The sequence below is a fragment of the Cherax quadricarinatus genome, chromosome 7, assembly GCF_038502225.1.
Source record: "Cherax quadricarinatus isolate ZL_2023a chromosome 7, ASM3850222v1, whole genome shotgun sequence".
In the NCBI taxonomy this organism is placed as follows: Eukaryota; Metazoa; Arthropoda; class Malacostraca; order Decapoda; family Parastacidae; genus Cherax; species Cherax quadricarinatus.
Window position 1 is genome coordinate 15,002,741 of NC_091298.1, and position 13,284 is coordinate 15,016,024.

A 13,284-nucleotide genomic window follows, 5' to 3' on the forward strand; every position below is an offset into this window, starting at 1 on the left:
AAGAGGCATATATGCAAAGTTTTGCTTCCTTAGAAGCTTCATCAACAAAAGCAAAGTATATGCACTGCATATATGCCTTTTACTCTCTCCTGTCAATCTCTTGCCTTTGTATCCAGGATCCAGTTACTGATACGGGTCTGTATCATAGCCTTGCATTGTTTTGCTCTGTTTGCGATGGTCTGGTTGTGAATACACTTTCCTGTTCTGCTCTGAAAATGCTATCATGGTTAGTGTGCTTATATTTTGTATGGTAAAAAAAGATGTGGTTCAAAAAAACCACATTCAAAAACTGGTTTTACATCTAGGTTATCTATAAGAACAAAAACCACACATACAAAGAACAAGTGTTTATTTGGACAAGATTTTGCTCTAGAGCCTTTTCAAGTACAAAGGATGCATTCAGCATATATATATATATTCCTTGGACGAGATGAAAATAGGTGCGAGTCAGATCCACATATAAGTGGAGGTCAATATGATAGTGGAGGACTGAGATGTCACTTGATCAAGAATTCAGTGAAGTATGAAAAATGCAATGTGACAATATAAGTTAGATCTCTGAGACATTAACAAAAATGTCTATAAATTTAGAAAAGAGTAGAAAAGATAACATATATAAAATCCTAAAATAATACCTGTGACATACCTGTGACCAGTTTAGAGGGATTCCCTGTTGATAACCTGGTCAACTAGGTTGTGCGACTATGTGGTCCATAGGCCCACATAGCCACCACAACCTGGTTGATCCAGTATTTGTAGCATATGTTTTTTATCACCCTCAATGGAGAACAAAAGAATTCAACAGAAAACTAATAAATAAATAAGGTGCTAAAAGATTGCTAGGTAGTATTCCTTCACAAATAGTGATCAGCTTTTCAAGAGATAAGAGGTATGTAGTATTGCACATATTAAAAAAAAAAAAATGAAAACTTTATAAAAATTATATGACAAACCAAACACAAAATGGTATATTACAAATACAGCTCTACTCCTGTAAGAACATGTTATCACAAATGAAGACAGATATATGTAGCAGAAAAAGACTTGGATAATATCTTTCATGACATGAAAAAGTTCACTTTGGAGTTTAACATTGTCTGATAAGGGCTAATATGATATGTCTTTGTCTTCTTTCTTGTTGGCAGCACAACCTCCAAGTAATAGACTGAGGGTTACTGACAACTTTTAATAAGGCAAAGTCAGGGCAGATCTCATTTACGCATTAAATTATTAGTTAAGTGCTAAACCTCAGTGTGTCATTCAGCATAAGGTATGATAGAAGCTTGATTTTTTTATTATTATTATCACACTGGCCAATTCCCACCAAGGCAGGGTGGCCCAAAAAAGAAAAACTTTCACCATCATTCACTCCATCACTGTCTTGCCAGAAGGGTGCTTTACACTACAGTTAAACTGCAACATTAACACCCTCCTTCAGAGTGCAGGCACTGTACTTCCCATCTCCAGGACTCAAGTCCTGATTTATCGTTCCTTAAACATGGTCCAGTGTCTGGTTCCTTAGAAAGCTGGGGGTTGAAGTAGCCAGTCAAATTTTAATTAATAGAATTACAGGGTGTTGATTCAGCTACAGGCAAAAGTGTCAATATAGTTTATCTATAACTGCATTTGATGGTAGACAATACTGACAGGCTGATAAGACATGTGCAACATTTGGGTATCTTCGTTGCTGCAATGCTCTGCCTGCACAACAGGCTTCTTTGGTTGAATACAGGTGCTAACAACACTGGAGACAGTATAAGTAGTTCTGAGGTGATCAGTCCCACAGCTTTGGCAAGAATGGTTAATCCCTCGAGCAAGAGTTGTGCAGCCAATATGTTATAGTATACCATCAATAATATAATATTTGTCTGACACAGTAACACTATGGTGTCTTGGTACAGAGGAAGTCTTCTGCAATTCATTTGCTAAACTATTGCTTAGTATGAGTTACTTCCTCTAGTAGGCCACACTCAACCTTCAATGTCACCTCCAGCAGCTTCACCTTAATTTATCTACAGTACAAGAGTGTGAACATATGCTTCTGCTCTAGGCTGGAGGATTCAACACTCCTACTGTGATTGAAAGACATCACTTATAAAACTACTATTACTACTGTCTCAGGGTGTTATATTAGCCTGAATTTGACTGAAGAAGCCTGTTGTGCACTGTTTTGGTAATAAAGGTACCCAAGTGTTGCACATATCTTAACTGCATTTGTCCCCCCTTAACATTGTCTTGGTATTTCATAGCATTTACCCAAAATAACTGCTGAATGATAAATGTTTACTTTTTTGGGTCACCCTACCTTGGAAAGAGATGGCTAAAAAGACAATTTAGGCCTAGTCAGTGCATTTCATTACTTGCCAAAAGCGTCTAGTATTTTGCAATTAAAAATAAAACTCATGCTGACAGCCTGCACTCATTTGAGTGTTTTTTCCCTTGCTTCTACTTTGCTAATATTGTGCAAACCAAAAAGGTGGTTCAGACATGTAGAGAGAATGGAACAAAACAGAATGACTTCGAGAGTGTATAAATCTGTAGTGGAGGGAAGGCAGAGTAGGGGTTGGCCTAGGAAGGGTTGGAGGGGGTAAAGGAGGTTTTGTATGTGAGGGGGTTGGACTTCCAGCAAGCATGCATGAGCATATTTGATAGGAGGGAATGGAGACAAATGGTTTTTAATACTTGACGTGCTATTGAATTGTGAGCAAAGTAACATTTATGAAAGGATTCAGGGAAACCAGCAGGCCGGACTTGAGTCCTGGAGATGGGAAGTACAGTGTCTGCACTCTGAAGGAGTGTTAATGTTGCAATTTTATAACTGTAGTGTAAAGCATCCCTCTGGCAAGACAGTGATGGAGTGAATGATGAAAGTTTGTCTTTTTCAGGCCACCCTGCCTTGGTGGGAATCGGCTGATGTGTTAATAATAATAATAATAATAAAAAAAATATGATGAACTACTTTTATAACAATTGTTTTGCTAAATCGTTAAAAAACACTCGTAAGAAAATAAACATTTATCAGTTTCATGAAGTTGTCTACAAAAATTTATATAGAGTAATACTTTCCCTAACACTAATTCCTATCTTAAATAAATTACTTTCTCCCAAATTTCTGATTTATGGGCAAGTATGCAGCATTCACTACATGACTCTTGCTAATATTAATAGCAATATGGAACATGCACAACCCATCATGGCCATGACACTTAAATGCACTTTATGACATGAAAAAATATCTAGCGAAGTGGGCAAGAGCAAGAAGGGTTCATTTATGAAAGTATCTTTAATGGAATCCCTAAACCACTGAGGAAAACCAATGGAAATTAGGTGTGTTTTCCCCTCAACATCACACAGTGAGGTCATGTTTCCAGCAAAATGTGGAGTAAAATATCGGATGAGAATATGTAGGGTGAGATTGAGGGCCAGTATGACACCTGGAAAATGTGGAAATGTGGTGAGGAGATGAGCAAGTACCAAGTTCACAGTCACTGCCACCAGGCCACATATAGGAATCGCAAGCATAAGTGCTCCAGATTCTTCTGACATCACCTGTTGAACAATTAAAATGTTGTAAAATTAATACATTGTCCCCTTAAATTGTATTATCATCACACTAAAAATACATATTCTGATTAAGGAGAAACAATAAATTATGTTAATTGCACTGTTGTTAATTTTATTGTGGTCATTTATCCCTAACATAAAAATGTTGTTATTGAATTGTTAAAAGTAATTTATATATGTAGTTTTCATTGAATATAATAAACATTTATCAGACTGGATAATCACAAGTCAGATAAGACGTACAACTGGAAGTATTATTAGCATTCTATTCTTGGACATTAATGGGTAATGATCCATTGTGTTGCATATGGGATGGTAATCCTACCATCACATTTTTTAATGTGATCTTTTAGTTTTTACAGGTGGACTAAATAGTCAGTGAAATGCCTTGGTCAAATGACCAAATATGTAAGCAGGGCAACATCTAGGAAAGGATTTCAGCATTAAAAGACCCTTTCAGGTTTAGCACTATGATTTTATTATGGAAGGATTCAGGGAAACTGGTTAACTGGTGGTGGAAAGTACAGTGCTGTCACTCTGAAGGAGTGGAAACACTACAGTTCTGAGGTTATTTAATCATAATATCTGTGCTTGGGAGTTGACGTGTCGGCGGATGGATTTATGAAGGATGAGGTTAATCATAGAATTGATGAGGGAAAAAAGGTGAGTGGTGCGTTGAGGTATATGTGGAGTCAAAAAACGTTATCTATGGAGGCAAAGAAGGGAATGTATGAAAGTATAGTAGTACCAACACTCTTATATGGGTGTGAAGCTTGGGTGGTAAATGCAGCAGAGAGGAGATGGTTGGAGGCAGTGGAGATGTCCTGTCTAAGGGCAATGTGTGGTGTAAATATTATGCAGAAAATTCGGAGTGTGGAAATTAGGAAAAGGTGTGGAGTTAATAAAAGTATTAGTCAGAGGGCAGAAGAGGGGTTGTTGAGGTGGTTTGGTCATTTAGAGAGAATGGATCAAAGTAGAATGACATGGAAAGCATATAAATCTATAGGGGAAGGAAGGCGGGGTAGGGGTCGTCCTCGAAAGGGTTGGAGAGAGGGGGTAAAGGAGGTTTTGTGGGTAAGGGGCTTGGACTTCCAGCAAGCGTGCGTGAGCGTGTTAGATAGGAGTGAATGGAGACGAATGGTACTTGGGACCTGACGATCTGTTGGAGTGTGAGCAGGGTAATATTTAGTGAAGGGATTCAGGGAAACCGGTTATTTTCATATAGTCGGACTTGAGTCCTGGAAATGGGAAGTACAATGCCTGCACTTTAAAGGAGGGGTTTGGGATATTGGCAGTTTGGAGGGATATGTTGTGCATCTTTATGTGTGTATGCTTCTAGACTGTTGTATTCTGAGCACCTCTGCAAAAACAGTGATAATGTGCGAGTGTGGTGAAAGTGTTGAATGATGATGAAAGTATTTTCTTTTTGGGGATTTTCTTTCTTTTTTTGGGTCACCCTGCCTCGGTGGGAGACGGCCGACTTGTTGAAAAAAAAAAAAAAAAAAAAAAAAAAAAAAAAAAAAACTGTGCACTTCTGGTGACACAGCTACTGAAGGAATACTGATGAATGTATAAACTACTTTAAAAGTTCCTTGTCATGCAAGGCACTTCAGGCAGTCTTAAAACTATCTTATAAATACAGTGGACCCCCGCATAACGATTACCTCCGAATGCGACCAATTATGTAAGTGTATTTATGTAAGTGCGTTTGTACGTGTATGTTTGGGGGTCTGAAATGGACTAATCTACTTCACAATATTCCTTATGGGAATAAATTCGGTCAGTACTGGCACCTGAACATACTTATGGAGTGAAAAAATATCGTTAACCGGGGGTCCACTGTACCTGAAAATGAGGCACACATATATTACATGATAATAAGTTTACAGTACTTAGTTTATAATGACGGTATTCAGTAATTCAATATACAAATCTAATTAAAGGTACATTAAGGATGAAGCTAGGAATGTACTGAAATTGATACAAAGAATGCCTTTCTAGTAATGAGTTACCTGGAGTATACCTGGAGAGGGTCTCAAGACACAATGCCCCCACAGCCTGGTCTGTGACCAGGCTGTGAGGGGAAGAATAATAATCTATATTTCTACATGTACAAGGTATACAAGCCTAGCTGACATCAATGACATACTACTATATAGAAAGCCCCTTGTTATGCAGAGCATTTCAGGCAAATAAGGTTAATTTTGTCCCAGGATGCAACCCACACCAGTTGACTAACACCCAGGTACCTATTTTTACTGATAGGTGAACATGGACAGCAGGTGTCTTATGGAAACATGTCCTAAAGTTTCTACCCATACCGAATATCAATTCCCTGGACCTCAGTGTGTAAGCTGAGTGTGCTAGCGATCGAGCTACAGGAACAAGAACAGGAACAATATTGGATGAGACAGGGTTTCAGGATTTGTTTGGCGTAATGGATTGCTGTCAGGATCACATTAAAGGTGTTTTTTAACAGTAGCTTTTTTTGTAATACATTTACCATTGCTAAATAAAGAAGTGTAAGCAGGGAAGCCATAGCACAAGTTGCTGTAGAAGATTTGGTGCACAACAAAAGTAAGGGTACCATCACAGCCTGAGTTAACAGTATCCCAAATGTCACCAGTACTGGGAGACCAATGCCTGTAATGCTGCTCCCGTCATTCAGTAAACCTGCAATATTGATATACCAAAGGGTAAGCAGCATGTGTAGTTCTTAAACTACAAATATTTAACATATGAAAATGCCATCACAATATAATAAGGCACAGATATATAACTCTTAGTAAGATATTTCCTCAAATTTTCAATAAGCTAAACAAATTAAAATATATCTACTCTTAAATTCAAACTATTAAACTAAATACATTTTTGATATATACGTATAATACTGGCAGTTACATTCAGTTAATACATACTTTTTTATTTACCATGTTACAAAAAGATTTAGTTAAGTTACACATGTTTAGCAAAACTATTAAATCTTATACACCATCTGACAAAACAAACTTACCAGATTCCAACAATCTTGAAATAAACATCCTGTATGTATGTGTAATACAGTGGACCCCCGGTTTACGATATTATTTCATTCCAGAAGTATGTTCAGGTGCCAGTACTGACCGAATTTGTTCCCATAAGGAATATTGTGAATTAGATTAGTCCATTACAGACCCCCAAACATACACATACAAACGCACTTACATAAATACACTTACATAATTGGTCGCATTGGGAGCTGATCATAAATCGGAGGTCCACTGTGTGTGTATATATATATATATATATATACTATATATATATATATATATATATATATATATATATATATATATATATATATATATATATATATATATATATATATATATATATATATATATATATATATATAATTATACACAACTAAAAGCACAAATGATGCTATCATACACATGCTAGAACTAATATATACTGCACTTGAAAAGAAAGAAGTCCCACTGGGCATTTTCATTGATTTACATAAAGCTTTCGATACAGTCGACCATGAACTACTGTACTCCAAATTAATGCACTATGGTATCAGAGGCCACTCCCTCAACTACCTAAAGTCATACCTTAGTAACAGAACTCAATATGTGTATGCAAATGATGCAAACTCCTCCACACAACCAATCACAGTAGGAGTCCCACATGGAAGCATCCTTTGACCACTCCTCTTTCTCATCTACATCAATGATCTACCGAATGCATCACAGCTACTCAAACCCATATTATTTGCAGATGGCACTACATGTCTTTTCCCACCCAAATGCAGTCATACTAGCACAGTCAATGCTGAATTTCAGAAAATGTCTTCCTGGATGATGACTAACAAACTTACCTTGAATACTGATAAAACCTATTTCATTCAGTTTGGAAACAAAGCTGCAAATGATCCAATTAACATTACACTAAATGGATCATCAGTCACAAGACTCAGAGGGAAAATTCCTAGGTATCCACCTTGACAGTAGCCTTAAGTTCTGGACACATGCACAACAAATCACCAAGAAAATCTCCAAGACTGTAGGCATACTATCAAAGATAAGGTACTATGTTCCACAATCAGCTCTCCTGGCACTGTACTATTCACTCATATACCCTTATCTTACAAATGGAATTTGTGCATGGGGATCAACAACATCCAATCACCTAATAACCCAGCAAAAGGCAGCAGTAAGAATAACAAATTCCCACTCCCGCCAGCATACTCCACCAATTTTCAAAAGTCTGAATCTGCTTACCATTAAGAGCATCCATACTTATTCATGTGCCTACTACATACACAGAACAATACACGCAAATATAAACCCCCCACTCAAACTTTTCCTCACCAACCTAAACAGGACACATGACCACAACACAAGACACAGATCTCTTTTTGATATACCTCGTGTCCATATCACACTGTGTAAAAACTCTATGCACATAAAGGGCCCCAAAATATGGAATTCATTACCAGAAGATATTAACCCTTAAATGGTCCAAACGTATATATACGTTTTTTCAACATCTGAAAGTATGTAAAAAAATGTAGATCTTCTTTTTTGTTTTACATTTGAAAACGTGTAAAAAAAAACTTTTATCTACATTTTTTTTTTTGTTATATTTGAAAATATGTAAAAAAAAAGGTAGATCTACTTTTGTAGCACTACGAATTTGAACGTCGATCTATTTGGACCGTTTAAGGGTTAAAGTAACCCAGTCTGAAAATCAATTTAAGACTCTTCTCAAAAGCCACTTAATCACCCTAGACTAAATGCTAAATACTCAGTACACATTTACTCACCTATGTACTCCCACATTATAACTGAAACAATCACATTGAACCTTTTATCCATTGTTGACAGGAATATAATTGAATTATTGAATTAGGTAGTAGGTTGGTAGACAGCAACCACCCAGGGAAGTACTACCGTCCTGCCAGATGACTGTGAAACAGAAACCTGTAACTGTTTTGCATGATGGTAGGATTGCTGGTTTCTTTTTCTGTCTCATAAACACGCTAGATAACAGGGATATCTTGCTACTCCTACTTACACTTTGGTCACACTTCACAGACATGCACATGCATATATATGCATGTGCATGTCTTCACAGTGTAAGTGTATTTATGTAAGTGTATTTATGTAAGTGCGTTTGTACGTGTATGTTTGGGGGTCTGAAATGGACTAATCTACTTCACAATATTTCTTATGGAAACAAATTCGGTCAGTACTGGCACCTGAACATACTTCTGGAGTGAAAAAATATCGTTAACCGGGGGTCCACTGTATATATACATACATCTAGGTTTTTCTCCTTTTTCTAAATAGCTCTTGTTCTTCTTTATTTCTTCTATTGTCCATGGGGAAGTGGAAAAGAATCTTTCCTCCGTAAGCCATGCGTGTCGTATGAGGCGACTAAAATGCCGGGAGCAATGGGCTAGTAACCCCTTCTCCTGCAGACATTTACTAAAAAAGAGAAGAAGAAAAACTTTCTAAAACTGGGATGCTTAAATGTGCGTGGATGTAGTGTGGATGACAAGAAACAGATGATTGCTGATGTTATGAATGAAAAGAAGTTGGATGTCCTGGCCCTAAGTGAAACAAAGCTGAAGGGGGTAGGGGAGTTTCAGTGGGGGGAAATAAATGGGATTAAATCTGGAGTATCTGAGAGAGTTAGAGCAAAGGAAGGGGTAGCAGTAATGTTAAATGATCAGTTATGGAAGGAGAAAAGAGAATATGAATGTGTAAATTCAAGAATTATGTGGATTAAAGTGGGTCATAATAAGCGTGTATGCACCTGGAGAAGAGAGGAATGTAGAGGAGAGAGAGAGATTTTGGGAGATGTTAAGTGAATGTATAGGAGCCTTTGAACCAAGTGAGAGAGTAATTGTGGTAGGGGACCTAAATGCTAAAGTAGGAGAAACTTTTAGAGAGGGTGTGGTAGGTAAGTTTGGGGTGCCAGGTGTAAATGATAATGGGAGCCCTTTGATTGAACTTTGTATAGAAAGGGGTTTAGTTATAGGTAATACAAATTTTAAGAAAAAGAGGATAAATAAGTATACAAGATATGATGTAGGGCGAAATGACAGTAGTTTGTTGGATTATGTATTGGTAGATAAAAGACTGTTGAGTAGACTTCAGGATGTACATGTTTATAGAGGGGCCACAGATATATCAGATCACTTTCTAGTTGTAGCTACACTGAGAGTAAAAGGTAGATGGGATACAAGGAGAATAGAAGCATCAGGGAAGAGAGAGGTGAAGGTTTATAAACTAAAAGAGGAGGCAGTTAGGGTAAGATATAAACAGCTATTGGAGGATAGATGGGCTAATGAGAGCATAGGCAATGGGGTCGAAGAGGTATGGCGTAGGTTTAAAAATGTAGTGTTAGAGTGTTCAGCAGAAGTTTGTGGTTACAGAAAAGTGGGTGCGGGAGGGAAGAGGAGCGATTGGTGGAATGATGATGTAAAGAGAGTAGTAAGGGAGAAAAAGTTAGCATATGAGAAGTTTTTACAAAGTAGAAGTGATGCAAGGAGGGAAGAGTATATGGAGAAAAAGAGAGAGGTTAAGAGAGTGGTGAAGCAATGTAAAAAGAGAGCAAATGAGAGAGTGGGTGAGATGTTATCAACAAATTTTGTTGAAAATAAGAAAAAGTTTTGGAGTGAGATTAACAAGTTAAGAAAGCCTAGAGAACAAATGGATTTGTCAGTTAAAAATAGGAGAGGAGAGTTATTAAATGGAGAGTTAGAGGTATTGGGAAGATGGAGGGAATATTTTGAGGAATTGTTAAATGTTGATGAAGATAGGGAAGCTGTGATTTCATGTATAGGACAAGGAGGAATAACATCTTGTAGGAGTGAGGAAGAGCCAGTTGTGAGTGTGGGGGAAGTTCGTGAGGCAGTAGGTAAAATGAAAGGGGGTAAGGCAGCCGGGATTGATGGGATAAAGATAGAAATGTTAAAAGCAGGTGGGGATATAGTTTTGGAGTGGTTGGTGCAATTATTTAATAAATGTATGGAAGAGGGTAAGGTACCTAGGGATTGGCAGATTGCATGCATAGTTCCTTTGTATAAAGGCAAAGGGGATGAAAGAGAGTGCAAAAGTTATAGGGGGATAAGTCTGCTGAGTATACCTGGTAAAGTGTATGGTAGAGTTATTATTGAAAAAATTAAGAGTAAGACTGAGAATAGGATAGCAGATGAACAAGGAGGCTTTAGGAAAGGTAGGGGGTGTGTGGAACAGGTGTTTACAGTGAAACATAAGTGAACAGTATTTAGATAAGGCTAAAGAGGTCTTTGTGGCATTTATGGATTTGGAAAAGGAGTATGACAGGGTGGATAGGGGGGCAATGTGGCAGATGTTGCAGGTGTATGGTGTAGGAGGTAGGTTACTGAAAGCAGTGAAGAGTTTTTACGAGGATAGTGAGGCACAGAGTATGTAGGAAAGAGGGAAATTATTTCCCAGTAAAAGTAGGTCTTAGACAAGGATGTGTGATGTCACCATGGTTGTTTAATATATTTATAGATGGGGTTGTAAGAGAAGTAAATGCGAGGGTCTTGGCAAGAGGCGTGGAGTTAAAAGATAAAGAATCGCACATAAAGTGGGAGTTCTCACAGTTGCTCTTTGCTGATGACTCTGTGCTCTTGGGAGATTCTGAAGACAAGTTGCAGAGATTGGTGGATGAATTTGGTAAGGTATGCAAAAGAAGAAAATTAAAAGTGAATACAGGAAAGAGTAAGGTTATGAGGATAACAAAAAGATTAGGTGATGAAAGATTGGATATCAGATTGGAGGGAGAGAGTATGGAGGAGGTGAATGTATTCAGATATTTGGGAGTGGACGTGTCAGTGGATGGGTCTATGAAAGATGAGGTGAATCATAGAATTGATGGGGGAAAAAGGGTAAGTGGTGCACTTAGGAGTCTGTGGAGACAAAGAACTTTGTCCTTGGAGGCAAAGAGGGGAATGTATGAGAGTATAGTTTTACCAACGCTCTTATATGGGTGTGAAGCATGAGTGATGAATGTTGCAGCGAGGAGAAGGCTGGAGGCAGTGGAGATGTCATGTCTGAGGGCAATGTGTGGTGTGAATATAATGCAGAGAATTCGTAGTTTGGAAGTTAGGAGGAGGTGCGGGATTACCAAAACTGTTGTCCAGAGGGCTGAGGAAGGGTTGAGGTGGTTCGGACATGTAGAGAGAATGGAGCGAAACAGAATGACTTCAAGAGTGTATCAGTCTGTAGTGGAAGGAAGGCGGGGTAGGGGTCAGCCTAGGAAAGGTTGGAGAGAGGGGGTAAAGGAAGTTTTGTGTGCGAGGGGCTTGGACTTCCAGCAGGCATGCGTGAGCATGTTTGATAGGGGTGAATGGAGACAAATGGTTTTTAATACTTGACATACTGTTGGAGTGTGAGCAAAGTAACATTTATGAAGGGGTTCAGGGAAACCGGCAGGCCGGACTTGAGTCCTGGAGATGGGAAGTACAGTGCCTGTACTCTGAAGGAGGGGTGTTAATGTTGCAGTTTAAAAACTGTAGTGTAAAGCACCCTTCTGGCAAGACAGTGATGGAGTGAATGATGGTGAAAGTTTTTCTTTTTCGGGCCACCCTGCCTTGGTGGGAATCGGCCAGTGTGATAATAAAAAAAATAAAAAAATATATTCTAGGTAGTAGGTTGGTAGACAGCAACCGCCCAGGGAGGTACTACCATCCTGCCAAGTGAGTGTAAAACGAAAGCCTGTAATTGTTTTACATGATGGTAGGATTGCTGGTGTCCTTTTTTCTGTCTCATAAACATGCAAGATTTCAGGTACATCTTGATACTTCTACTTACACTTAGGTCACACTACACATACATGTACAAGCATATATATACACACCCCTCTGGGTTTTCTTCTATTTCCTTTCTAGTTCTTTTTGTTTATTTCCTCTTATCTCCATGGGGAAGTGGAACAGAATTCTTCCTCCATAAGCCATGCGTGTTGTAAGAGGCGACTAAAATGCCGGGAGCAAGGGGCTAGTAACCCCTTCACCTGTATAAATTACTAAATTTAAAAAGAGAAACTTTTGTTTTTCTTTTTGGGCCACCCTGCCTTGGTGGGATATGGCCGGTTTTTTGAAAAGAAAAAATATACATGTATATATATATATATATATACACACAGTATATGAACAGAAGAAAGAATGAGACACAAAAAGTAAGTGGATAAGAATAAAACGGAACCAAATTTTAAAGTTAATAAAAGAAGCAAACTTAATGTGAAAGGTAACATACAAAGAATTGGAGATGATCACAAAGTCACTGGTGGATGATTACTTTTATAGAAGAATTATAATAATCATGAAGTACTAAACTTGAAGTCATACAGCACCTTGGGAAAGGGTTGGGTAATAGTTTTATCCAATTAAGGGAAAGGTAGCTCCAATTCCTTACATCAAAAGTCCTTCACCAGAATATCAATGTACCCTCTTTGAAAGAACAAGGCAGACTAAATGTGTGAGGTACTTAGTATATTGCTCCAAGGTGAGTTTACAGTAGAGGACATTTTACCATATTTCATGGCTTATAAGACTTGTTTTAGTTTCAATGGCTTGGCATCAGATGTAACTGGGAGAACTACAGCCCACCTCACACCCCAAACTTATGGCTCCCATCACTGACCCTCAGTTTGTAGGACGCAGGGTGGTTTTTGGAGACATTTTATGGGAAAAAAATGCAT

General features: G+C 38.1%; 1 protein-coding gene across 1 annotated transcript in view; it reads right to left on the reverse strand.

The window, feature by feature from the left end:
* Window positions 1-332: 332 nt before the first annotated feature.
* The window catches only part of LOC128686814 (uncharacterized), a 42,037-nt gene continuing 29,085 nt past the window's right edge, over window positions 333-13,284 (reverse strand). The window contains exons 8-9 of the mRNA XM_053773929.2: window positions 6,068-6,237; window positions 333-3,549 (exon numbers count right to left, since the gene is read on the reverse strand). Coding sequence (XP_053629904.2) covers window positions 3,142-3,549; window positions 6,068-6,237 — 578 coding nt within the window. The 3' untranslated portion in view covers window positions 333-3,141. The remainder of the gene's footprint in view (window positions 3,550-6,067; window positions 6,238-13,284) is intronic.